The 24,562-nt window shown below is 52.4% G+C and overlaps 1 protein-coding gene across 1 annotated transcript; it reads left to right on the forward strand.

The window, feature by feature from the left end:
- Positions 1-12,305: 12,305 nt before the first annotated feature.
- LOC138083405 (aldehyde dehydrogenase family 3 member B1-like) lies at positions 12,306-18,655 on the forward strand. Its single transcript, XM_068977287.1, has 10 exons — positions 12,306-12,364; positions 14,085-14,247; positions 14,691-14,801; positions 14,986-15,106; positions 15,355-15,440; positions 15,534-15,615; positions 15,876-16,262; positions 16,961-17,127; positions 18,098-18,197; positions 18,471-18,655. The coding sequence occupies exons 1-10, from the start codon at positions 12,306-12,308 to the stop codon at positions 18,653-18,655; spliced, it is 1,461 nt and encodes a 486-aa protein (XP_068833388.1).
- The last annotated feature ends 5,907 nt before the right edge of the window (positions 18,656-24,562 follow it).

Genomic DNA, 24,562 nt, shown 5'->3' on the forward strand with positions numbered 1-24,562 from the left:
ACTTTAAGAAAATGGGCAATAAAGAGATTTTTGTATTGTCCTGATTGGGAAGCGTGTCGTGGGTGAGCAGAGATGGCCCGGGGCGTGTGGCCGGGTGACCCAGCCGACTGCGGCACTGGGGTCGCCTACCTTGAACTGAGATTGGGGAAGGAGGGTCCCCTAAGCTCCGCTCACCAGGCTGTTCCCGCTCCTGGAGGTCCTGCCGCTCCTCACAGCCGCCAGCTTTTGCCAGTTCCACCCCACCCACTCAGGACAAAGAGGCGCCTGGGGGTCGTCAGTAGGGACCTCAAGGGAGTGTGATGGGGAGCAGCCAGCCCCCCATTGGGCTAGAGGAGGGGATGGAGTCCCGCAGCCCAGGTCCCGCTGCCCCCTCCTCTAGCATCCCCAGCCCTCCTGCTCCACCCCCGTCCTTTCCTTACCCCTTGGGCCGCTTCTGCCCACAGCTCCCCAAGGGATTCCTTTTGGGGCCAAGTCCATTTCTGAGCCGTGTGCGGGTCACCCCGTGTCCAGTATGGGCCTGGGGCATTGATGTCTGAGCCCAGCTAAACTTGGCTGCTGATCTTCCGGGGTGACAGCCTACGCTGTGACGTCCATGAGGGATGCAGACGCTGGTGGGAGGGGCAGACCCCTATCCCCTGAGGTCGCCCACCACTGTGGGGAGAGGGAACTGAGATCCCACTGTGAGGAGAGGCAAGGGGACCGCAGGAGGGTCCTGGAGCCCCCAGCTGCACCCCAGGAGATCGGTACCAGCAATGCTGGAGGCAGAGCATTCCTCCTCACCCCACATCCACCCCTGGCAGCCTCCCAGACCCTCCTCCACACCCACTTAAGCATCGGTCTCCTAGCTTCTTCCACCCACTATGGCCCTCTCTCCTCTGCCTCCCGCAGCCCTCACTTGAGTTTGGTTCCAGGAACCTCAGCGAGCCCTGGAGCCAGGCTCTTGAGCTCAGACAGGGGGTCAGCCCCTCTGAGCCACTTTCCTCCTCTGTAAACTGTATCTGTGGTGGCACCGAGGTCCCCAGAGCCTGGAGGAGACTCACAAGGGCACAGAGGATATTTTAAATTGTCTAAAATGTGGACATCTCCCCGCTCTGAGCAAATTAACAGGTTCCGTTGGTTCACAATTTCAGCGTTAGATGACACCACAAATCCTTTCATGTCATAGCTTTGAGAAGGTGGGTTTCCTGTGGTTTCGAGATTAAAAAATGGACATGACCATGGACCAAGAAATGAGACTGGGGGTGTCCCGTCTGATTCCAGGTTTGAGAAGCTGGCCGGTGCACATAGCCAGTTTGTAAGTCATGGTGGTGATTGTTGTCGAGTCATTACGTGGTATCCAACTCTTGTGCGACCCCATGGACTGTAGCCCACCAAACTCCTCTGTCCATGGGATTTTGCAGGTAACAATACTAGAGTGGGTTGCCATTTCTTTCTCCAGGAGATCTTCCCAATCCAGGAATCGAACCCGAGTTTCCTGCACGTGTCTCCTACATTGTAGGTGAATTCTTTACCACTGAGCTACCAGGGAAGCTTGGTGGTTATTAGAGAAGGAAATAAAAATACCATTTTTTTTCCTTTCTATTGCTGTGTATTATTCAATATATTTTCTAAGTTATTAGAACATACATACTTATTGATTGGACCTAAATAATCCACAAATAGAACAGTTAGATATTTCCTTTGGCTTAGGAGCACCGTGAAAAAATTACCGAGACGCTGGCTGAGGGTTTCAGGACCAGGGAATGCTCGGGCAGCTCTGTGTTAGCAGAGGGCTGGCACGGAGTTACCTACAGGGAGGCCCTCGTAGGACCCTGGGCGCCCCCTCCTGCCTTGTCCAGAGAACTGAAGCATCTTTGGCCCCAGCCTGGGGACAGAGATTAAACCTATGCTCTGTGATGCTCCAGGCCCTGCTCTGAACCAGAGTAAACTAGTCACCATCTGCTTTTGGCGGATTCGAGGATCCTGCCTTTATGGGGGGCAGCAAGGCCCACACCTCTCCACAGCCTCCCCAACAGGTGAGCTCTAGACTCACACAGATGAAGGGGCTGAAAACTGCCTGCCTCATATACAGACTTTCAATGACGAGCAGCCCCAGACGGGGTCATGCGGGGTGACTGGCACTCTGTCCTCCCCTTTCCCCAACAGCATCTAGCACGGAAGGCAATGTTCTCTGATGGCAGATGTGCTGACCTCCTTCTGGCAGGGTTCCAGCCTAATTCCAGACAGAGCTGGGCAACCAGATGCTCGAGCCATAAGCAGGGCAGGGCATCGTTTGGGAAAGTGTGGGCGTCTGGTCATGCCAGGCAAGCGAGGGGAGGCAAAGACAATGGTTCTACAGCTGGTCACAGTTCCAAGTCATTTCCAGGGATGAGCCCAGGCATTCAGAGCAGCCACCTGGGAGGGAGCATGACTTTCAATGACATGCCTTGCAAGGGGATAGGCTCCCCATCAGAAGACTCCACACCCCCTCTTACTGCTCCTGGCACATGGACAAGACCCACAGACAGACATACGGAACAGGCCACACCCATGACAAGCAACACACACACACACCCAGAACAAGCAGGATAACTGTCATGGCGGCAAGCCCCAGCAGGCCAGCTCTTACAGGGACGCCTAATCAAGCCATCAGATGTGGATGCTCCATCCCTTGGCAGCTCCAGGTCTGGATGTAAAGTACAATGTTGATGTCTCTGTCACCTCTGGATAAAGGGACTGGGTGGTCGTCTGGACTCCAAAGTGGAAAGTCAGACTCAGCATCACGGTCTTGGCTTCTGTGATTCTGTGTCAATCTGCCCTTGGGTAATTTTAAAAATTATATGATTCCAAGACTCTATAGTGTAAGATTTTAACTATCTTCTCAATAGCAGATGAGAGAGCTTGAAAGTCTTCTAGAGTCACCTAGAGATGCTGGATTAGAAACAAACTGGTTTGGGGATGTCCCTGGCAGTCCAGTCATTAAGATTCTGTGCTTTCTAGAGGGGGAACTAAGATCCCACGTGCCATGGCATCCCATATGGCATGGCCAAAAAGTAAAATTTGATAAATTCTGCAACTGAGGCCGATTTGCATCAGCAGGATACAAAAGTAAAGGTTGCTATTTAGAGGGTATTAGAGTTTACATTCAGAAAAGTGGAAGTCACTCAGTCATGTCCAATTCTTCGGAACCCCATGGACTACACAGTCCATGGAATTCTCCAAGCCAGAATACTGGCATAGTCTTTCCCTTCTCCAGGGGATCTTCACAACCCAGGGATCGAACCCAGGTATCCCGCTTTGCGGGCGGATTCTTTACCAGCTGAGTCATCAGGGAAGCCCAAGAACACTGGAGTGGGTAGCCTATCCCTTCTCCAGCAGATCTTCCCAACTCAAGAATCAAACCGGGGTCTCCTGCATTGCAGAGTGTCAATCTAAATGTAAGTTTGCAAATGTGGGCATTCTTCCAAGTATCTTGTTCAAGAGATGAACCTTTTTTATGAGAAGGCGGGATCTTATGAGAGTTGTTGAAGTTGGACGATTTGGCACAGGCTGAATCCCTTTGTGTTACATGTTACCGGTCATGAGGCAATACATGTTGTGGTTTTGTTTTTACAGACGGCAAACCCAGCCGCACAGCTCTGGGGTCAGGAACAGTGTGGCTGTGGTCCTGGCTGGTCAGGGTCCTGCTCTGGTGCTGATGGTAGTGCCCACTTCGGCTGGCTGAGAGGCCCGTGATGCTCAGGGAGGGCCCACGAGGGATGGAACCGCTGCTCTCAGTGAAGCTCTGTCTTGTTTACTCTCTTATTCCTGTGTTATCCCTCAGTTGTGTTTGACTCTTTGCAACCCCATGGACTGTAGCCCATCAGGCTCCTCTGTCCATGGGATTCTCCATACTGGAGTGAGTTGCCATTTTTAGGGGACCCCAAAGTGGTAATGACTCTGGGGCAAAAATGGCCTCCCAGAGCATCATGGTCCTGGGCAAGGGACCAAGGGTGGGGGTGGGGGTGGGGAAGGGTTGAGACTATGCCAGAAGACCCAGGTCTGTCTTTACCCTAAAGATGTTATCTTTACTGTAGCAAGGAGGTTTCTGTGGCCCACTTTCCTGACCCAAGACATAAGTGCAGGGAATTTCCCCGGTGGCCCAGCGGTTAGGATGCCAAGTTTTCACTAGTGAGGGCCTGGGTTCAATCCCTGGTCGGGGAACTAAGATTCCACAAGCCATGTGGCACAATCAAAAAAAAAAAAAAAAAAAGCCATTTGGACATTTATGTGGAAAGTGTTGTCAATAAAATATCACACCTGGATTCTAGGGACAGCTACACGTGACTGAGGGCCTGTGGGCACAGGTTTCATGCCACAGCTGGGCTGTTCAGGTAACCTGGGGAGCTCAGCCGGAGCTCACGGTTTGTTGTTGTTCAGTGGCTCAGCCCTGTCCGACCCTCTGTGACCGCATGGACTGCAGCACACCAGGCTCCCCTGTCCTTCACGATCTCCTGGGGTTTGCTCATACACATGTCCGTTGAATCAGTGATGCTGTCCAACCATAGAGTAGGACTTACTTCAGAAAGACCTGTGGGGGCACCTTTCATCACACACGCTGAACTTCAGCAAGAGTCACAGAATTCCCACAAGGTTTAGGAGAAAGTTCGCCAGCTTGGACTGAAAGGACACAGACAATGCAAAAGCAAAAGAGGCCATCAGAATGCCCCCTCCCAGTCCGTCCGATTCTACCGGCAGGAAGCAGACTGAGGAAACCACTCGGCTGCAAACACATGCTCCCTTTTATGAGAAAGGAAAGACTCAGACGACCAAGACCCAGAGATCAGAGCCCTGAGCCTTGCAGCATTCCTCCCAAACCTTGGAATCCGACTAAAGAACTTCCCATGTGTTCCTGACTGGATTTCAGAACTGCTCCGGGCCAGCCGGGTCCACTGCGCCTCCTGTCTTCTTGCTCTTTGAGCAGGAATGCCTGTGGCAGCTATCCTGTGCTGAGATTATAAGACTACAGCCGAGGCATCGGCCAGATTTCAGTCATCTCAGGGCTCCGATGGGAAAGGACCCACTTCCAAGCTCCCTCCCCTGGCCGTTGGCTGGCTGTGGTTCCTTGGAGGCTGTTAGATTGAGGGTCTCAGCTCCTCACTGGCTATTGACGGAGGCTGCCTACAGTTTCTGCCATGTGGGCCTTTCCATCGGCAGCTGGCTTCATCAGAGTAAACAAAAGAAGAACCAGAAAGAGCATGAGCGGGTGGAATAATAACCTTTACTTTTGTGGAAGTGAAATTCAAATAACACAAAACTCACCATGTTAAAGTTCAGTGGCATTTTCTGCACTTGGCATATTATATAATCAACACCTCTCTCTAGTTTCAAAACTTTTTCATCACCACAAGATGAATATCCTGTACCCACAAAGCAATCGTTCCCGGTTTTTCCTGCCCCCAGACCTTGACAGCCACCAGTCTGCTTCCTGTCTCTATGGATTTGCCTCTTCTAGACATTTCATATAAAACAAATCATTCAACATGTTCCCTTTGATGTCGGGGTTTTTTTTTCCACTTAACCTAGTGTTTTCAAGTTTCATCCATATTGTAGCTCATGAATAAGGACTGCATTTTTTTAAAAAATAGACTATTTTTTAGAGTTGTTTTAGGCTCACATTCCTTTCTAAGGTGGAGTAATATTCCATTGTATGGATACACCCTATCAGTTTATCCATTCATCCACTGAGGGACATTTGGGTTGTCTCCACATTTTGGCTGTTGTGAATAATGCTTCCATGAACATTCACGAACAAATATTTGTTTGAACACCTGTTTTCAATTTGGGGAAATATACACACCTAGGAGTGAAATTTCTTGGCCATGTGGTGCCTATGCTAAACTTTTTGAGTAACTGCCAATCTCATTTCCAAGCCAGAGGCATCATCTGACAGTCTCACCAGCAGTGTACGGAAATTCTAATGCCTACACACTCTTACCAAGACTTGTTATTTTCTGCTTTTATGGGTTTTGTAGTTGTCAGTTTATTATAGCTACCCGAGTGGGTATGAAGTGGTACCTTATTGTGGTTTTGATTTGAAATTCCGTGACGGTCAAAGAGACTGGACATCTTTCATGCGCTTTTCGATCATTTGTATATCTTCTTTGGAGATAGGTACTTTGCTATTCAGGTACTTTGCTCATATTTAAATCGGATTTTTTGCTTCTTGTTGCTGAGTTGTGAGACTTCTTTATATATTCTAGATACGTAACCCTTACCAGATTATATTGCAAATACCTTCTCACATTCTGTAGGCTGTCTTTTTGCTTTCTTAATAATGTCTTTTGATGCACAAAAGCTTTAGATTTTTGTAAATCCCAGTTTATCTATTTGCTCTTTTGTTGTTCATGCTTTTGGTGCCATATTTAAGAATTCATTGTGAAATCCAAGGAGATGAAGATTCACTCCTGTGTTTTCTAAGAGTTTTATTTGTTTTAGCGCCTATACTAGGTTGTTGATACATAATGAGTTAATTTTTGAATATGGGGTGAAGTAGGTATTCAACTTCTTTGGCATGTGGTTAGCCTGGTGTCCCAACACCATTTGTTGAAGAGACTATTCTTTCCATAGCTTCCCTAGTGGCTCAGTTGATGAAGAATCTGCCTGCAATGCAGGAGACCCCGGCTTGATCCTGGGATGGGAAAGATTCCCTGGAAGAGGGAATGGCAACCCACTCCAGTACTCTTGCCTTCCTTCTTTCCATACTGGATGATCTTGGCATCCTTGTTGGAAATCAACTGATCATTGATATTTGGGTTTGTTTCTAGACTCTCAGTGCTATGTTATTGGTCTATCTGTCAGTCCTTAAGCAATAATCAAAATGTCTTTGATTATTAGAGTTTGTAATAAGTTCACACATCAGGAAATGTAAGTCCTCTAACTTTGGTTTTCTTTCTACATACATTTTTGGCTATTTAAACAATGAGGATTGGAATTGCAATTACATATGAAGATGGGCTTTTCCGTTTCTACAAAACATTAGAGTTTCCACAGAGATTACATTGTATCACAGATCACTTTGAGGAGCACTGCCATATTAAACATTATTCAGCTTTTCATCTCTCAGGCCTTCACTTCCAAGGTGACCAAGAAAAAGAAGGAATGATAGTCATGCCAAAAAGAGCTGTGGCCACGTGCAGCCCACGGTGCCAGCTGTGCCCAGTGTGCGCTCAAGGACAAGGCCACTAAGAAGGTCATCATGCAAAACATATAGAGGCTGCGGCCATCAAGGACATTTCTGAAGCAAACGTCTTCAATACCTATGTGCCTCCCAAGCTGCATGTGAAACGACAATACTGTGTGAGTTGTACCATTCATAGCAAGGTAGTTAGGAGCCATTCTCGTGAATTCTGGAAGGGCTGAACACCCCCACCCCAATTTAGAACTGGGGGTGCCGCCCCATGACCTTTGCCAAAGACCAAGTGGGGAGCTAAGTCCTTAGTGACCAAAGAAAAACTACCCTCTGGAAAAAAGTAAAATGAAAATTATATTTTAAAAAATATTAAGTTTTCCAATCCATGAACATGGGATATCTTTCCACTTATTTATATATTCTTTAATTTCTTTCTGCAGTGTTTTGCAGTTCAGCGTAAAAAAATTTCCCCTTCCTTGGTTAAATTTATTCCTAAGTATTTATTCTTTTGGATAATATTGTAAATAGAATCGTTTTTTAAATTTCCTTCTCAGATTGTTCACTGCTAGTGTATAGAAACACAGCTGATTTTTGAGTATTGATTTTATATCCTGTAACTTTGCCGAATGTGTTTATTAGCTCTAGTAGTATGTGTGTGTGTGTTCTTTGGGTTTGTTTGTTTTTTTTTTAACCACACCATGTGGGCTGTGGGATTTTAGTTCCCTGACCAGGGATCAAACCCAGGCTCTTGGCAGTGAGAGAGTAGAGCCCTAATCACTGGATCACCAGGGAATTCACCTTCTTTGGAATTTGTTTATATATAGAATCATATCATCAGCAAATACAAATTGCATTACTTTTTAAAAAATATTTATTTAGGCTGCACTAGGTCTTCATTGCTGTGAGAAGGCTTTCTTCAGCTGTGGCAAGCGGGGGCTACTATTTGTTGTGGTGCTCGGGCTTCTTATTGCGGCGGCCTCACGTGTTGCAGAGCATGAGGGCTCTAGGCATACTCTAGGCTTCAGTAGTTGTGGCTTGTGGGTTTAGCTGCTCCACAGCATGTGGGATCTTCCCAGACCGGGGGTCAAACTAGTGTCCCCCCCATTGCAGGCAGATTCCTTACTGTCTGAGCCACCAGCTCTATGTAATGTTCAATGACAGTAGAAGACGCCGCCACTCACAAAGTTATAAACACATGGCAAATGTTAAGATCTGATGAGGCTGGGCGGTGTGTGTGTGTGAACAATCGTGCGTTATCCTGTGTATTTTCTGTATGCTAGAAATATTACATAAGGTATAAAGAAAAAAAGAAGACCGTTTGCACCCCACATGCTAGAGTTCTCCATATCCTGAAGTTTAGCATGGTTAAGAAGAGCTTGAGCTCTCAAGACCGTGCATTTCTCTGGGTCAAGTTTCTCGAACAGTTTTTGCAAACTGCGATTCAAGCCCGTCCTGGGACCATAGCCCCTTCGGCCGGTGATATGAAGGGCAGGCAGGCACCTCTGGCCCCGCCTCTGCTCCTGGCCACACCTCACCTGGCTGGGCCCTTGAGGCTGGAGAGGACACACAGACTTCTGTCCTTCCCCCCACCCCTCAGGCCTCTCACTGCCTGCAGTGCTTTGAAGTTTCTGGAAACATCCAACCCGCTCCCATAATGACCTTCCCGCGACCTCATGAGATGAGTGTCATGGTTGGCTGCTTTCTCCCCATTCTATGGATGGGGAGACTGAGACTCTGGGGATTCTGGACAGGGTTGGTTCCCAGCTGGGGAGCTTCCCTGCGGAAAAGCCAGAAGGGAGGCTGCCAGGGGCCCAGGATCTGTCACAAAACTTACTGGGTAGCTTTTCCTAGGAATGACCAGGGAACCACCTTTGTTCCCACCAGGGAACCCAATGCCACTTTTGAAATCCATCTGAAATTCGAGATCATTTGGAAGCTGGTAAAGATGCTGATGCCAGGGCCCATCCCACATCTGCCAAGGCAGAAGCCCAGAGCAGGGCCCTGGCATCTTCAGGTCCCCAGGGGAAGTTTGAGGGTCCCCAAATTAACCTGTTGAGTCCCACTGAGGAGGCCAGGGTCCTGGAGTCCTGGGCACTGCTGTTTCTTTTCTCCCCAAGAAGGATCCTTTTCACAGGGCACCCAGCCACTTGGCCCTCTCCCCTTCTTGCCTAAAGGCTTCCTAGTGACTCAGTGGCCAAGAAACCCGCCTGCCAATGCAGCAGATGTGAGTTCAATCTCAGGGTCAGGAAGATCCCCTGGAGGAGGGCATGGCAACCCACTCCAGTATTCTTGCCTGGAGAATCCCATGGACGGAGGAGCCTAGTGAGCTACAGTCCACGGGGTCACAAAGAGCTGGACGCGACTGAGCACGCTTGCACACAGATACGAGTTTGGGGAGACACCACTCAGACAGAAGTCTGGGAGGTCTCACTGGAAGATCATGGCCTAGAGTCGGCTGCTCTGTCCTGAGGCTTGTCACATCCAGTCCCTCCTTCCCCTCCCCTAGCTGGTAGTCACTTCCCGGAAAACACAGGAACTACACTGCCACCCCAAACTCTGCAAGACCCACCCCCCCATCCATATGGGTCACCCCCTGTGACATTCTCATCAGGGGGATCATTGCTGTAAGCACCCAGTGTGAACCCAGACTTTCCCCTTTCTACCTTACCCCACCCTTCAACCATCACTGATTCTTTGCTTCCCTGGAGCAGCAGAATTTCTTTTAAGCCTTTCTTCCCTCTGAGAACTATTTGTTTACATTCTTTGACCATTTTTTATTAATATTTTATTTGCCATGCCAGACAGCATGCAGGAATCTTAGTTCCCCGACCAGGGATCGAACCTGCCCCCTGTTTGCACTAGAAGCACGGAAGTCACAGAACTGTTCGCAAGAATCATCTAGTGAGGTGGCTCTGAACTAGGGACAATGTCATTCCCCTAGCCACACTTGGCAGAGTCTGGCGACATTCTGGTTTTTCGTAACTGCAGAAGTGTAGAGCAGGGGAAGGCCAGCAGTTACAAAAGCTGAGACCTGGGAGGGGAGGACCCCCGCTGGAGCCCCACCAGCACATGGGTTTCAGACTTCTGTCCTCCAGAACTGGGAGACTGTAACCCCGCTGTCTCCAGCCACCGCTGTTGTGGTGGTGGTTCGTTAGCGCAGCCCAAGGAAACTGATCCGAGGCATTTGCAGAGCATCTCGCCATTGCTGCACTTGGCATTTCACAGTTGTTGTGGAGGCCGAACATACTTTAACTTCCTTGTGGGCTATGCAGGCTTCTTGTTGGTTCAGTTCAAGGTGGTTTAGTTTATTTAGTTTTTTGTTTGCTTGTTTTTGGCCCTGTGGCTTGTGGGAACTTAGTTGCCCAACCAGGGATTAAACCCATGCCCTTGGCCATGAAAGCATGGAGTCCTAGCCACCAACCATCAGGGAATTCCTTGGTTTGTCTCGCTTTAACAGCTTTGAGGTACAATTGGTGAACTGCACAATCCGGTGGCTCCCAGGAGGCGGGCTGTACCCCCATCCCACCACATCCCACCCCTCGGCTCTTCGATTGTTCTTGCCAGCACTGACTTCCCTTCTGGTGTCTTGTGTGGCCCCCACTGGCCTGGTTCCCATCACAGCCAAGGAGCAACTCACACGCCTGCCTAGGGGGCAAGCTGGTTCTCATGCGGTGCCTGGATCTGCTCTCCACAGCCCTCGGCCATGGAGTGATCTTGATCTCTTGGGACAGGCTTGGGAGTGAAGGGTAGACAGGGGCAAATCACACATGACGGATTAGCAGTGGGGCCTGAGCACATCTTCTGCTTCCTAGAACCTAGCAGGTGCTTTAGAAAGACTGGGGAAAAAGTTAGTAACCAATGCTTACAAGCACTGATTTCGTGTCAGGAGCTGCGGTTATCTATATCTATTCTTTCATCTTATAGTGAGATTCTCTAATTGCAGTTGCTGCCTCGGGAGGCTCAGGGAGGTTAAGCAGCTTGTCTGTGCTGTGTGTTTAGTCACTCAGTCGTGTCTTTCTGACCCCGTGGACTGTAGCCCACCAGGCTCCTCTGTCCATGGAATTCTCCAGGCAAGAATACTGGAGTGGGTTGCCATGCCCTTCTCCGGGAGATCTTTCCCACCCAGGGATCAAACAGAGGTCTCCCGCATTGTAGGGGGAATCTTTACCATCTGAGCCACCAGGGAAGCCCAAGAAACTTGCTTAGGGTCACACAGTAAATAGAAGAATAAGGGGAAAAAGGAACAAGATGTGACACCCTGTGGCCACAGGGGCCCCTGGCTCATCCACTCTCTCTCTGCAGCTGCCAGGGCCCCTTCCTCTGCCCTGAGGAAGCCAGTCAGGCACACGAGGAGAGCGCAAATGAAGGAGCCCTGCGGGGTGGGAATGAAGGCCTAGACATGAGTGTCTGGTGGGGGACCTGAGTGGCTTGAAGAGCTCTGCTGCCTGAGGGCATCCTGGAGGAGGCTGCCAGGGTCCCGCTGACAAAGTATTGATGCTTTCAAACTGCTGTGCTGGAGAAGACTCTTGAGAGTCCCTTGGACTCCAAGGAGATCAAACCAGTCAATCCTAAAGGAAGTCAACCCTGAATATTCACTGGAAGGACTGATGCTGAAGCTCCAATGTCTTGGCCACCTGATCCAAAGAGCCAACTCATTGGAAAAGACCCCGATGCTGGGAGAGATTGAGGTCAGGAGGAGAAGGGGATGACAGAGGATGAGATGGTTGGGTGGCATCACCAACTCAATGGACGTGAGTTTGAGCAAACTCCAGGAGATAGTGGAAGACAGGGGAGCCTGAGGGGTTGCAGTCCACGGGGTCGCAAAGAGTTGGACTCTTGGCGACTTAGCAACTGAACAATACCTTATCTTTCTCCTTCTCAGGTAACTTCCTGCCTGTCCTTCCCAGCAACCACAGCATCACCTGGAGTCACTCGGAGTTGCCAGGCCTGTTCCGGGGGCCAGCTGTGCCAGGTGAGGCAGCCGCAGGCAGTGCTGACGTGTGAATCAGCAGGAGGCCAGACCGGCTGGAGCTTCGGTTTGGTGATCTGTCACCTGGGTGCCTCTCCACCGCCAGACGTGGGCACAGGGCGTCCGGTTGGGGAGCTGCACAGGCAGCGGGCAGAGGCGAGGTGAGAGCGCACATCTGGAGGCAGAATGTCGGGCATAAAGCGCCCAGGCTTGGCAAAGGATCCAGGGTCGGAGTCCACACCAGGGTACGTGGGGTCGGGGGTTGTGGGGAGGGGCGGGCCAGCAGCACAGGGTGGGGGAGTGGGGAAGAGAAATGGGATCCTGACCCCGTGGGGCCTCCAGGGCTGGGGGTCCGTGGGCCTGGGGCCTGGCTCAGTGCAGGGAGGTGGTGCTGCCCTGCCCCATGCTCCCTGCTCCCAGCTCCCACTTCCAACCCCTGTGACGCCCGGGAATACTCTCGGAAAACCTGCAGCCCCCATGGGCTGGCCTGGCCCGGGGCAAGGGTAGAGGCTCCCCAGGCTGGGGGAAGAGGCCCTAACCCTAAACGAGGGAGCGGCTGACCTCAGCCCTACCCAGCCATCCGCCTCCTCATTTGATTGGGCACTGGTAGGGGTGGGCCTGAGGATATGGTCCCCGGGCTTTGGTTCATTCTGGCCACATTCAGCCCTAGCGAGGCTCTAGAGAGGCTCAGACAAAGCCAGAGCAGGGCCAATGCAACCAGGTGCCACTGGAACTCCAGTGGGAAAGCTGGGTGGCGCGGGTGACGCTGGTGCCTCTGGGGCAGCCCTGGAACTTGAAGGTCTAAGGGTGTTCCTGGCCACCATGAACCGAGGGTGGGCGGGGCCGGTGGCCAGAGGCAGCCCTGCAGGCCCAGCTGCTCCCGGATGCTCAGGAGGAAATGGCCCTGGTCCATCTTGACGCTGAGCCTGGGCCTGGGCGGGACTTCCTGATCTCCCTCGGCCCCTGTGCCATCTGGGGCGCGGGCAGGGGTTTAGGTGGGACCACCCCGGGCCTGGCTGTGGGAGGGCATAACTTGGGTCCCCTTCCAGCCCAAGAAAGGGCCAGGATAGCTGCCCTGCCAACCACAAGTGGGAGCAAGCAGGTCCTGGGTTCTCCCTAAGAGCTGAGCTCCCGCTGCCCACCTGCTGAGGGGCCTCACCCACACGGCCAGCCTTCCCCCTCCCACCCAGCAGGACTTGCATGTCCCTCGTGTCCCCAGCCCAGGCCCGTGCTTGCACGCCCAAGGAGAAGTCTGTCCCCACTCCCCAGGTGAGGAGACTGCGGCTGAGAGAGGAGGAGGGGGCGGACGCTGAGACCTGCCTCACTCCACGATCAGGGCTCTGGGGCAGAGGTCCTGGGCTCAGGCCTTTGAGATGCTGCTGGACCCTGAGGGTAGATGGCTCACATTGGCACACAGGAAAAGAGAGACAAAGACAGAGACAGAGAGACACACAGACATGGACAGAGAGACACTCAGAGAGACCTGGAGGCACAGGCGATGGTGTGGTTTTGGGGCCCTGGTTGGGGTGCTCAGAGACCTTTCTTGCTCAAAGTCCAGGTATTTCCCCCCAGAGGCCCTCCTGGGCTCCTTCTTCCCACCCCCATGCCTCATCCCCCTCCCCTCCCAGCCCTGCCGGGGTTCCCTTGGGTGTCAGACCAAGGCTAGATGGGCTCAAGGCTTCAGACTGTCAGCTGAGCCTTCCCACGGATGCCCCGCCCACCCCATTGCTCCTTGTTCCAGGCCCACCTCCCCAGGGCACAGGGAGCCGTCCCATGCTCCGGGGCCCTGCGGCACACCCCAACCTCAGTTTCCCCATCTGCCACTGCAAATTTCTGTGGTCTCTGAGGCAAAGAACCCCTCGAGGCCCTGTGGGGGTGTCCATGGGCCCAGGTGGGTGCCAGTAGGGGCCGTGGAGGGGTGGTAGAGGTGGGGGCACCCCAACCCACACTGCCTCCGCCCTGCAGGATGGACCCCTTTGCAGACACCCTGCAGCGGCTGCGGGAGGCCTTTGTCTCGGGGCGTACGCGGCCGGCTGAGTTCCGGGCCGCCCAGCTGAAGGGCCTGAGCTGCTTCCTGCGAGAGAACAAGCAGCTTCTGCAGGAGGCGCTGGCTCGGGACCTGCACAAGGTGGGTAGGGGGCGTGGTGGGGGGAGGAGGGCAGGGCTGAGGGGAGGAGGACAGGGGTGGAGGGAGGAGGGCAGGGCTGAGGGAGGAGGGTAAGGGTGGGGGCTGGAGCCAGCTGCATCCCCAGCTCAGTCCTGTGGTTCAATAGACTCTTCCCTGGGCTGCTAGCTGCTCTGTCAACTCAGTAAACCTGTAAAGCAGGTATGACTGCTGTCCCATGTCACAGACGGGGAAAGTGAGGCACGTGGGAGTTAAGTCACTGGCCCAAGTTCCCACAGCCAGAAAGCAGCAGAGCCCAGGACCCATGCTCCTCACTGCAGTTCCCAGGGGCTGGCTGTGCTCACCCTGGAGACTGTCTCCGTGTCCACCCTGAGAACTCTTGGGAACCTCCAGCTCCCCTCCCCACCCCGCCCAGGCCTAACCCCCGAATCCCACCTCTACCACAGGTGGCCTTTCATTCGGACATTTCGGAGCTCATCATCTGCCAGAATGAGGTTGACTTGGCTCTCAGGAACCTGAGCACCTGGATGAAGGACGAGCCAGTGGCCAAGAACCTGGTGAGACCTCTGGCCAGGCGGGACAACTTCAGGGCGGCCCAGCCCAGGCCCTGGGCGAGTCACTGACTTTCTTGGGACCGTGGTCTCCTTGAGGGGACTCCACTGCACAGGCAGGTCGAGGGCTATGAGGGGTGGGCTTTGGGGTGATCCTTAGTGAGGCCTTACTGTCCGTTCCACACCCCAGATCACGCAGCTGGACTCGGCCTTCATCAGGAGGGAGCCCTTCGGCCTGGTGCTCATCCTGTCTCCCTGGAACTACCCCCTGAACCTGAGCCTGGTGCCCCTGGTGGGCGCCCTCGCTGCAGGTGAGAGGACGCCTCCACCCTCATGCCCCGTTGCCTGTCCTCCCAGCTGCCCCCAGAGCCAGGAAGGAGGAGGGAGCTGGCACCAGGTGGCTGAGAAGGGCTGGTTCCCACCTGGCCACCATCCCTGGGGCTGTGTCGCCTCGGGGCCAATAAGGCACCTCTTTCAGCTGCACTAGGCGGGAGGATGAATGGAGATGGGCGTGACTACACGTGGCCCCGCCCTCTCCTTGCCCCGCCCCACCCCGCAGGTAACTGCGTGGTGCTGAAACCCTCAGAGATCAGCAAGAGCACTGAGAAGGTCCTGGCCAAGGTGCTGCCCCGATACCTGGACCAGGTGAGGATGAGCCTGTGTCCCACACCCCCATTCCCACCAGTGGGAGATCCTGCAGGGTCCTCTGAGCCGTGCATCCCTCCCGCCCCCTTGCAGAGCTGCTTTGCCGTGGTGCTGGGCGGGCCCGAGGAGACGGGGCAGCTGCTGGAGCACGAGTTCGACTACATCTTCTTTACGGGTGAGGGTGGCCCCGGCTGGTGTCCTGGGGAAAGAGGGATGCTGGAGAAGAGGCTGGAGAAGGCGGGGGAGGGAGGAGGCGATGGCCAGCGGTGTGGAACGTCCCTGATGGCAATCATCTGGGGCAGGTGGGCCTGGCAGGGTGGGGTCCTGGGGCTGCAGGGCGGGGGCAGATCCCAGTGGGTGAGCCAGGATGGGGCCAGGAAGGTGGTGCCTGAACCATCCGGCCAAGAGCAGCTGAGTCAAATCCCATGTTCCTAGGGACCCCTCGAGTTGGCAAGATTGTCATGGCTGCCGCCGCCAAGCACCTGACGCCCGTCACGCTGGAGCTGGGAGGCAAGAACCCCTGCTATGTGGACGACAACTGCGACCCCCAGACTGTGGCCAACCGGGTGGCCTTCTTCCGCTGTTTCAACGCCGGCCAGACCTGCGTGGCCCCCGACTATGTCCTGTGCAGCCCCGAGATGCAGGCACGGCTGGTGCCCGCCCTGCAGAGCGCCATCACCCGTTTCTATGGCGACGACCCCCAGAGCTCCCCAGACCTGGGCCGCATCATCAGCCAGAAGCATTTCCAGCGGCTCCGGGGCCTGCTGAGCTGTGGCCGCGCGGTCATCGGCGGCCAGAGTGACGAAAGCGATCTCTACATCGGTGAGACCCGCCCTCCCTGCCATTGTGCCCCACCCCCATCCACACCCCAGCGAAGGCCCCTCCACGCTGGGCGTCACAGCTGGGCCCCGAGTCTGGGCTCTGAGGCTCCCCCCACCCCACCGCTACAGCCCAGCCTGGTGCCATGACTTTGTGATACCGGTGTTTCCTGGTGCTGGGGTCTGAGCCCGCGACCCCACGACTCCACACTCTGGCCCAAGTTCTCCAAGCTCAGACCCCAGAGTTCTAGGCTCAGCTTCCCAGCTTCAGCCCCACGATCCGCTGCTCCACAGGCCACACGACCCCTAGTGCTACGCGCCCACGATTCTGGTTCTCAGCTCCCAAAGCCCGTCCTGACCATCTGCTCTGCTATGAACAAAGAACCCTGGTCTCCTGGGCCAAACGACTCAGAGTGTCTAACAGGCTGGGACCTGCGGCCTCAGACTCTGGGGTCTAAGATCAGGTCACCCTCTGACTGTGAGACCAAGGCTGAGTGATTCTCTGGGCCCCACGAGCCCGGTCAGGCTGGGGAGCCCCTCGTGGTCACTTCCCGGGGGCTGCGGGGAGAGTACTGTGCCTGGGACATCCGGGTCTCTGGGCCCTGACAGCCCGCGGGCCCGCCCACCAGAGGCCCTGCCCACCGAGGCCCCGCCCACCAGAGGGCCCCTTCCCTGGGCTGAGCCGGGCCCTGTCTCTGGCAGCCCCCACGGTGCTGGTGGACGTGCAGGAGACAGATCCGGTGATGCAGGAGGAGATCTTCGGGCCCATCCTGCCCATCGTGAACGTGAGGAACCTGGGCCAGGCCATCGACTTCATCAACCGTCGGGAGAAGCCCCTGGCCCTGTACGCCTTCTCCAACAGCCGCCAGGTGGGGCTGGATGCAGGTGGGGGCAACAGAGCGGCCCAAAGGGGTGAGACTAGTCACCTCCCTTTTCCCAGCCCACTTACAAGGGTCAGGGAGCAGACAACTCCAGGGTGACTATTCAGTTCAGTTCAGTTGCTCAGTCGTGTCCGACACTTTGCAACCCCATGAATCACAGCACGCCAGGCCTCCCTGTCCGTCACCAACTCCCGGAGTTCACTCAAACTCATGTCCATTGAGTCAGTAATGTCATCCAGCCATCTCATCCTCTGTCGTCCCCTTCTCCTCCTGCCCCCAATCCCTCCCAGCATCAGAGTCTTTTCCAATGAGTCAACTCTTCGCATGAGGTGGCCAAAGTACTGGGGCTTCAGCTTTAGCATCATTCCTTCCAAAGAAATCCCAGGGCTGATCTCCTTCAGAATGGACTGGTTGGATCTCCTTGCAGTCCAAGGGACTCTCAAGAGTCTTCTCCAACACCACAGTTCAAACGCATCAATTCTTCGGCGCTCAGCCTTCTTCACAGTCCAACTCTCACATCCATACATGACCACTGGAAAATAATCCAGGCCATTGGACAACAGCTCCCTGAATACAGGTGTCCACGGGGGTGTGGTTGGCGGGAGCAGCACCAAGAACAGCAGCCTCCACCCAGACAAGGAGGTGCCCTTTCTATCTGCCCTGCCCCAAACACCCTTCTTTTCCTAAATTGTGCAAAAGTTCTGTATGGGTGTGCAGAGCCCCTGAAGGGGGATTGGGCAGAGCAAAGGTGGGGCCCTGCAGGCGGAGCTGGGCTGGCTGCCTGTTTGCTGTGGCTGCTAACCCTCACAGGCGCTTCTCAGGGCTGCAGGCTCCTCTTTGTCAACTCAGAGGGGCAACACTCACTCAGCAGAGGATGGAGACCAGGGAGGCACCTCTGCTCACTGTGGAATAAGGAGCCTACGCTCCACCCCTGACCCCAGCCTCCCCCTCCCACCAGGTAATGAACCAGATGCTGGACAGGACCAGCAGCGGCAACTTTGTAGGGAATGAAGGCTTCATCTACATAAGTCTTACCTCCCTGCCATTGGGGGGAGTTGGTGAGTCCCACCCTCCTTCACCCTCCAGCCCCAACTCCCAGGGAAGCCCAGGTGGGCGCTCCAGACCCAGGAAGGTTCAGTTTGGCCTTCACTCACAGTTCAACCTTATCCAGACCCCTGGCCTCTCAGGGCCTCAGTTTCCCTCTCTGCAAAATGGCTCATCGCATGGCCTGGCTTTCCCTGGGCTCCCTGCTGGGCGGTGGGCTGCTGGTGGTGGTGGTGGTGGTGGGCTCCTCGGCCTGGCCTTAGACCCTCACTTTCATGCCTGTGCAGGCAAAAGTGGGATGGGAAGATACCACGGCAAGTTCTCCTTCGACACCTTCTCCCACCACCGTGGCTGCCTGCTCTCCCACTCGGGCCTGGAGGTGCTGAAGAACATCCGCTACCCACCCTATTCTGACTGCAGACATAAGCTGTTCACCTGGGCCATGGGCAGCCACTTGTGCACCCTTCTGTGAGCACCCTGCCTGCCTCCAAGTCTCCGTCCACGACCCCGCTATCCTGCTGCCGCCTGGGTACTCAGTGGCCCCTGAAAGACAGGCGTCCTGTCCAGGAACAGAAAGGTCCTGCCCTTGGGGCTTTGTCTGAACAGACGCCCAGCTGGACAGACCTCTGGGCCACCAGTCCAGCCGCTTTCAGGACCAGAGTCCCCTCTGCAGCTTTCTGACAAATTTGTTGACCCTTTGCTTGAACATGTCTGGTGACAGAGAACTCACCCCCTAGGTTGAGCAGTCCTGGTGGTTAGGAAGGCCTCTCTCATGTCAGATCTATAATTAGGCTCCCAAAGTACACAGTGATTTCTAACAGCTCCAGCCAGACCTGGTTTGGGAAGCTGGGTTTGTCTGGGTCTCAGTTTCCCCAACTGCAGTGACGAACGTGGGCCCTTGGAGACGTCTGTGCCCTCCAGGCCACCATCTGCTGTGCCCGTGTCTGTCCTCCAAGCTTGCACCTGCCCCCTCGCCCCTCACTTCTCTCAGCTGCCCCTACCGAAGAGGGAGCCTCCCTCCCATCTCACAGGCAGGAGCCAAGGCCCGGAGAGGGCACCGACTCCCCAGGTCACACAGCCTTTCGGGGAGGGGGGTGTCAGAGCCAGTGGGGGCTGGGGGTCCCTCTACTTCCTGGGGCTCAGAGGGGCAACAGCCGGCCCACCTCCGGACTGGTCTCACTGCTATGGCGTGAACACATGTTGGTACACATAGCACAGGTGTGAACACCCAGATCCTCAGGCAGACACCAGCGCTCACACACACTTACTCGCACACTCAGTTGGGGCTGGAGGCTGCTGTTTCTTGGGGCTCTTGTGCCAGTTCCCCGATGCCCTTCCTTTCTATCAACACCTTCTGAAGGTGTGGAGAAAAGGGAACTCCCCTACATTTTTTTGTGGGAATATAAATCCATGCAGTTACTATGGAGAACAGTACGGAGAGGTTCCTTAGAAAAACTAAAAATAGAGAAACTGATGACCCAGCGATCCCACTAGTGGGCATATATCTGGAGAAGACTAATTCAAAAAGATACATACACCCCCAATATTCATTGCAGCACTATTTACAACAGCCAAAATATGAAAGCAACTTAGATGTCCAACAACAGATAAATGGATAAGGAAGATGTGGTGCATATATACACAAGGAAATACCACTCAGCCATAAAAAGTATGAAATAATGTCATTTGCAGCAACGTGGATGAACCTAGAGATTATCACACTAAGTGAAGTCAGTCAGACCAAGACAAATACTCCACACTATCACTTACATGCGGAACCACAAAAATAGTACAAATGAACTTATTTACAAAACAGAAGCAGATTCACAGACATAGTAAACCAATGTATGGTTAAAGGGGAAGTGGGAGAGAGATCCATTTGGTGTATGGGATTAACATATAGACACTGCTATATATAAAATAAACCTCAAGGTCCTACTATACAGCACAGGGACCTATAGGCAATATCTTATGATAAACTGTAATGGAAATTATTTGAAAAATATATACATAAAACACAACATTGTGACTCAACTATGTTGTTGTTCGGTCACTAAGTCGTGTCCAACTCTGCGACCCCATGGACTGCAGCACGCCAGGCTTGCAGGTCCTTCACCATTTCCCAGAGCTTGCTTAATCTCATGTCCATTGAGTTGGTGATGGCATCCAACCATCTCATCTTCTGTCACCCGCTTCTGTTCCTGCCCTCAATCTTTCCCAGCATCTGAGTCTTTTCCAATGAGTCGACTCTTTTTTTTTTTTTTAATTTTAGAGTGACTTTATTGTATACCATATACATAAAGGGAACTAGATCTCATTAATAAACAGTACTAAAAAAGCATAGCATACACAATTGTTACCACTCCACTCACCATAATCTGATTCTAGCATCCATGAAACTGAGTCAATCTGCCCACAAACACTCATCACTATACAAATAAAAACTCCAGGAATATACATTCTAGCTGAAAATATGGACAATAAACCACAATCAAAGAACACTCTGCATTGTTTTATATTTTTAACAAAACTATTTGCAGGATAACATAAATCAGGAATGTGAGTAGAGGAAATGGGGAAGGTTGAATTTTAAATTGAACGATTTAATTCACCTAGTATTTTAAAGTATCAATTCAAGTTCCTGGCTCTCATTTTTATCAACTAAATTATGTCTACCCATCCTTTTTTTTTTTTTTTTCAGTTATGTGCTTAATGATGCAAATGATAAAGCATTTTCCTGAGTCTGGGGAGAGATTTCAGCATTTTACATTCATCTCACATGCTAACAAAGTAATGTTCAAAATTCTCCAAGCCAGGCTTCAACAGTACGTGAGCCATGAACTTCCAGATGTTCAAGGTAGATTTAGAAAAGGCAGAAGAACCAGAGATCAAATTGCCAACATCCACTGGATTATCGAAAAAGCAAGAGAGCTCCAGAAAAACATCTACTTCTGCTTTATTGACTATGCCAAGCTTTGGACTATGTGGATCACAGCAAACTTTGGAAAATTCTGAAAGAGACGGGAATACCAGACCATCTGACCTGCCTCCTGAGAAATCTGTATGCAGGTCAAGAAGCAGCAGTTAGAACTAGATATGGAACAACAAACTGGTTCCAAATCGGGAAAGGAGTACATCAAGGCTGCATATTGTCACCCTGCTTATTTAACTTATATGCAGAGAACATCATGAGAAATACCAGGCTGGATGAAGCACAAGCTGGAATCAAGATTGCTGGGAGAACTATCAATAACCTCAGATATACAGATGCCACCACCCTTATGGCAGAAAGTGAAGAGAAACTAAAGAGCCTCTTGATGAAAGTGAAAGAGGGAGTGAAAAATTTGTCTTAAAACTCAAAATTCAGAAAATTAAGATCATGGCATATGGTCCCATCACTTCATGGCAAATGGATAGGAAAACAATGGAAAACAGTGACAGACTTTATTTTGCAGGCTCCAAAATCACTGCAGATGGTGACTGCAGCCATGAAATTAAAAGACACTTACTCCTTAGCAGGAAAGTTATGACCTACCTAGACAACATATTAAACAGCAGAGACATTACTTTACCAACAAAGGTCCATCTAGCCAAAGCTATGGTTTTTCCAGTAGTCATGTACAGATATGAAAGTTGGACTATAAAGAAAGCTGAGAACTGAAGAAATGATGGTTTTGAACTGTGGTGTTGGAGAAGACTCTTGAGAGTCCCTTGCACAGCGAAGATATCAAACCAGTCAATCCTAAAGGAAATCAACCCTGAATATTCATTGGAAGGTCTGATGTTGAAGCTGAAACTCCAATACTTAGGCCACCTGATGTGAAGAACTGATATAAACAAAATATTTTTGAAAAGACACTGATGCTGGAAAAGATTATAGGCAGGAGGAGAAGGTGAAAACAGAGGATGAGATGGTTGGATGGCATCAATGAAGTGATGGACATGAGTTTGAGTAGGCTCTGGGAGTTGGTGATGGACAAGGAAGCCTGGAGTGCTGCAGTCCATGGGGTCACAAAGAGTTGGACACTACTGAGAGACTGAACTAAACGATTGGAGCTTCAGCTTCATTATCAGTCCTTCCAATGAATAGTCAGGGTTAATTGCCTTCAGGATTGACTGGTTGGATCTCTTTGCTGTCTAAGGGCCTCTCAACTATCCTTCAATCTAAAAAAAAAATAATAAAAAAATACATGTATAAAAACACCTTCTGAGACACAGAAGCTGGACCTCAGCCAAGGGAACTGAACTTTCAGGATCCCCTAATGCTGTCCTTCCCAGAGCAGGAGGCCCCACACCTCCTGGCAGGAAGCATTTGGGTCTCCAGAAACTGCCCCTCATAGCTGGGGGCTGCTGATCAGGCCCCCCTTCCTTCCCAGGAGGCTCAGCGGCCTGGGCGGGCCCCTCGAACAAAGGCTGTGGCTTCTGACTCATAAAGTGGGTCCCCGAGGCCCCTGCCCTGGGAGAAGCAGGGAGCAGGGACCCTAAGGCGGGCAGACACCCTCGCTCCACCACTGCTGGCCGCGGGATCGGCCAAGTCGCTGAGCTTCCCGGAGCCCAGGTCTTGCCCAGCAGCCTCCGCAGGTCTCCAGAGTCCCGCCCCGGGACCCTAACGCTGAGGCAGCCGGAGCACGGGTTGGAAAGGCATTTGCAGGGACAGAGCACTGCAGAAGGGATTGAGTTTATGAAGAGCGGGGGACAGAGATGACGAGGGCGCTGCAAATGCAGCCCGCCAACCCCCTGACAGACCAGGGAGAGCTGAAAGTTTTCTCCTGTTAGTCGCCAGTTTTATAGCCTCAAGACAGAATTCCTGCTAGGAGGTTAGGTGATTGGTTAGGGCATAGAGAGAGACTGCTGGGGTGTGCATTCTAGCCCACTTTGGGGTCAGGAAGCCTACAGTGATGATGGGCAGGGGTAGGGGGGCTTGGGCAACAAAGGGGATCTGTTGGGCCCGGAGCAGACCTTGTTTCTGGGCTCCATGTCAGTGGCCTTGGTACAAGGCCTCCCACCTGTGTCCTTGGGGCAGGACTCAGCACCTAAAGGAGGTCTCTGCCCTCCCTTTGCCGAGGCTCCAGATCCCTGGAGGGCTCTAGCAGGGCCCCCCACCCCTTCGGGTGACCCAGCCTCAGATTGCAACCCCGTCCACCCCCGCCAGCTACCCTACGGAGGTGCCAACACCCTGACAGGCTCCACAGGCCCCACCGTCTGGGTGGAGGGTGGGGCGGCAGGAAGCGTGTGAGCTGGGCGCTGCAGAGAGGGCTGGCCTGGAGGGAGCTCTGGCTGCTGGGCTGGCTCTGGAGCCAGGCCGAGACCTTCTGGGAGGACAAGGGCTGTGCCGGGGTCCAGCCCCCGCAGGATCCAGGGGAACCTGAAGGAAAAACGGTGTCGGCGGATGATTTAGAGAGAGATAAGGAAAGAATATTGTAGATAAGAAAATAGAGGAGAGAAAGAGGCTGATATTTTTTGGTTCACATAGAAAGCCAATAAAACTTCGAGACAAGAAGTTCGCCCTGTTCACAGAGGCCACAGGTGCCTTCCCGGTCTCCCGAGGGAGTGAAGACGCAGAACGTCTTTTCGTTTAGGTCTTAGAAACCTGGGCAGATAAGTGAACGCAGGGAGCCTCTATGTTTTAAGGGCTCAGCCTGAAAAAGAAAGTAAGAGAGAAAAAAAAAGAGAAAAAAGAAAAACACGGGGTGACCAAGCTTCTTCAAGCGAGGCCCATTGTTTTTATTTTTAAAAGGGTCTTTTATACTTTTACTTGTACATAGAGGGAAAGGAAAGATGCAGAGTCATACAGAGTCAGCCCAAACATTGTATCTGTTTTGTCTTTATCGAAACCGGGATTTTTTTGCAAACCTTTCCCATAAACAATATTGTGCACATTATCTTCTGGCCTCGGAGGCCTGTGAACATTTTATGACCCTCTTTTGATAAAGGCTTCTCAACCAGAAAACTTATTTTCCCTTGAAATGTTTTTTCTTATATTTCTAATCTATGTCAGCCTCAAAAAGTATTAAACAGAGTTACATTCTCACGAAGCAAAGGTGCAGTGAGTTACAAGAAAGAACCAATTAGCTCAAAAGTCTGATGTGGTTAAATTCAAGGCTACACTTGTTTTTTTTTACATTCCAACTATGTTAACTAATGCACTCCCAGGTGCAGAGTGGATAAGAGATATGGGAACTTAGCAACAAGCATTGGCCCAATAATGAAATCTTACATTAGCACTACTCTAATAACTTTTAACTCTTTGAAAGGCTCTATGTTTTAGGCTTTCCGTGCCTCTCACAGCTGGGAGGATGTAAATAATCATAATCACCGTGGAAGCGAGAGGGCGTGGAGCAGCCACCGCCCAGTTCGTCCGGTGGGAGGGGCAATTACA

This window comes from Capricornis sumatraensis, chromosome 8, assembly GCF_032405125.1.
Source record: "Capricornis sumatraensis isolate serow.1 chromosome 8, serow.2, whole genome shotgun sequence".
Classification (NCBI taxonomy): domain Eukaryota; kingdom Metazoa; phylum Chordata; class Mammalia; order Artiodactyla; family Bovidae; genus Capricornis; species Capricornis sumatraensis.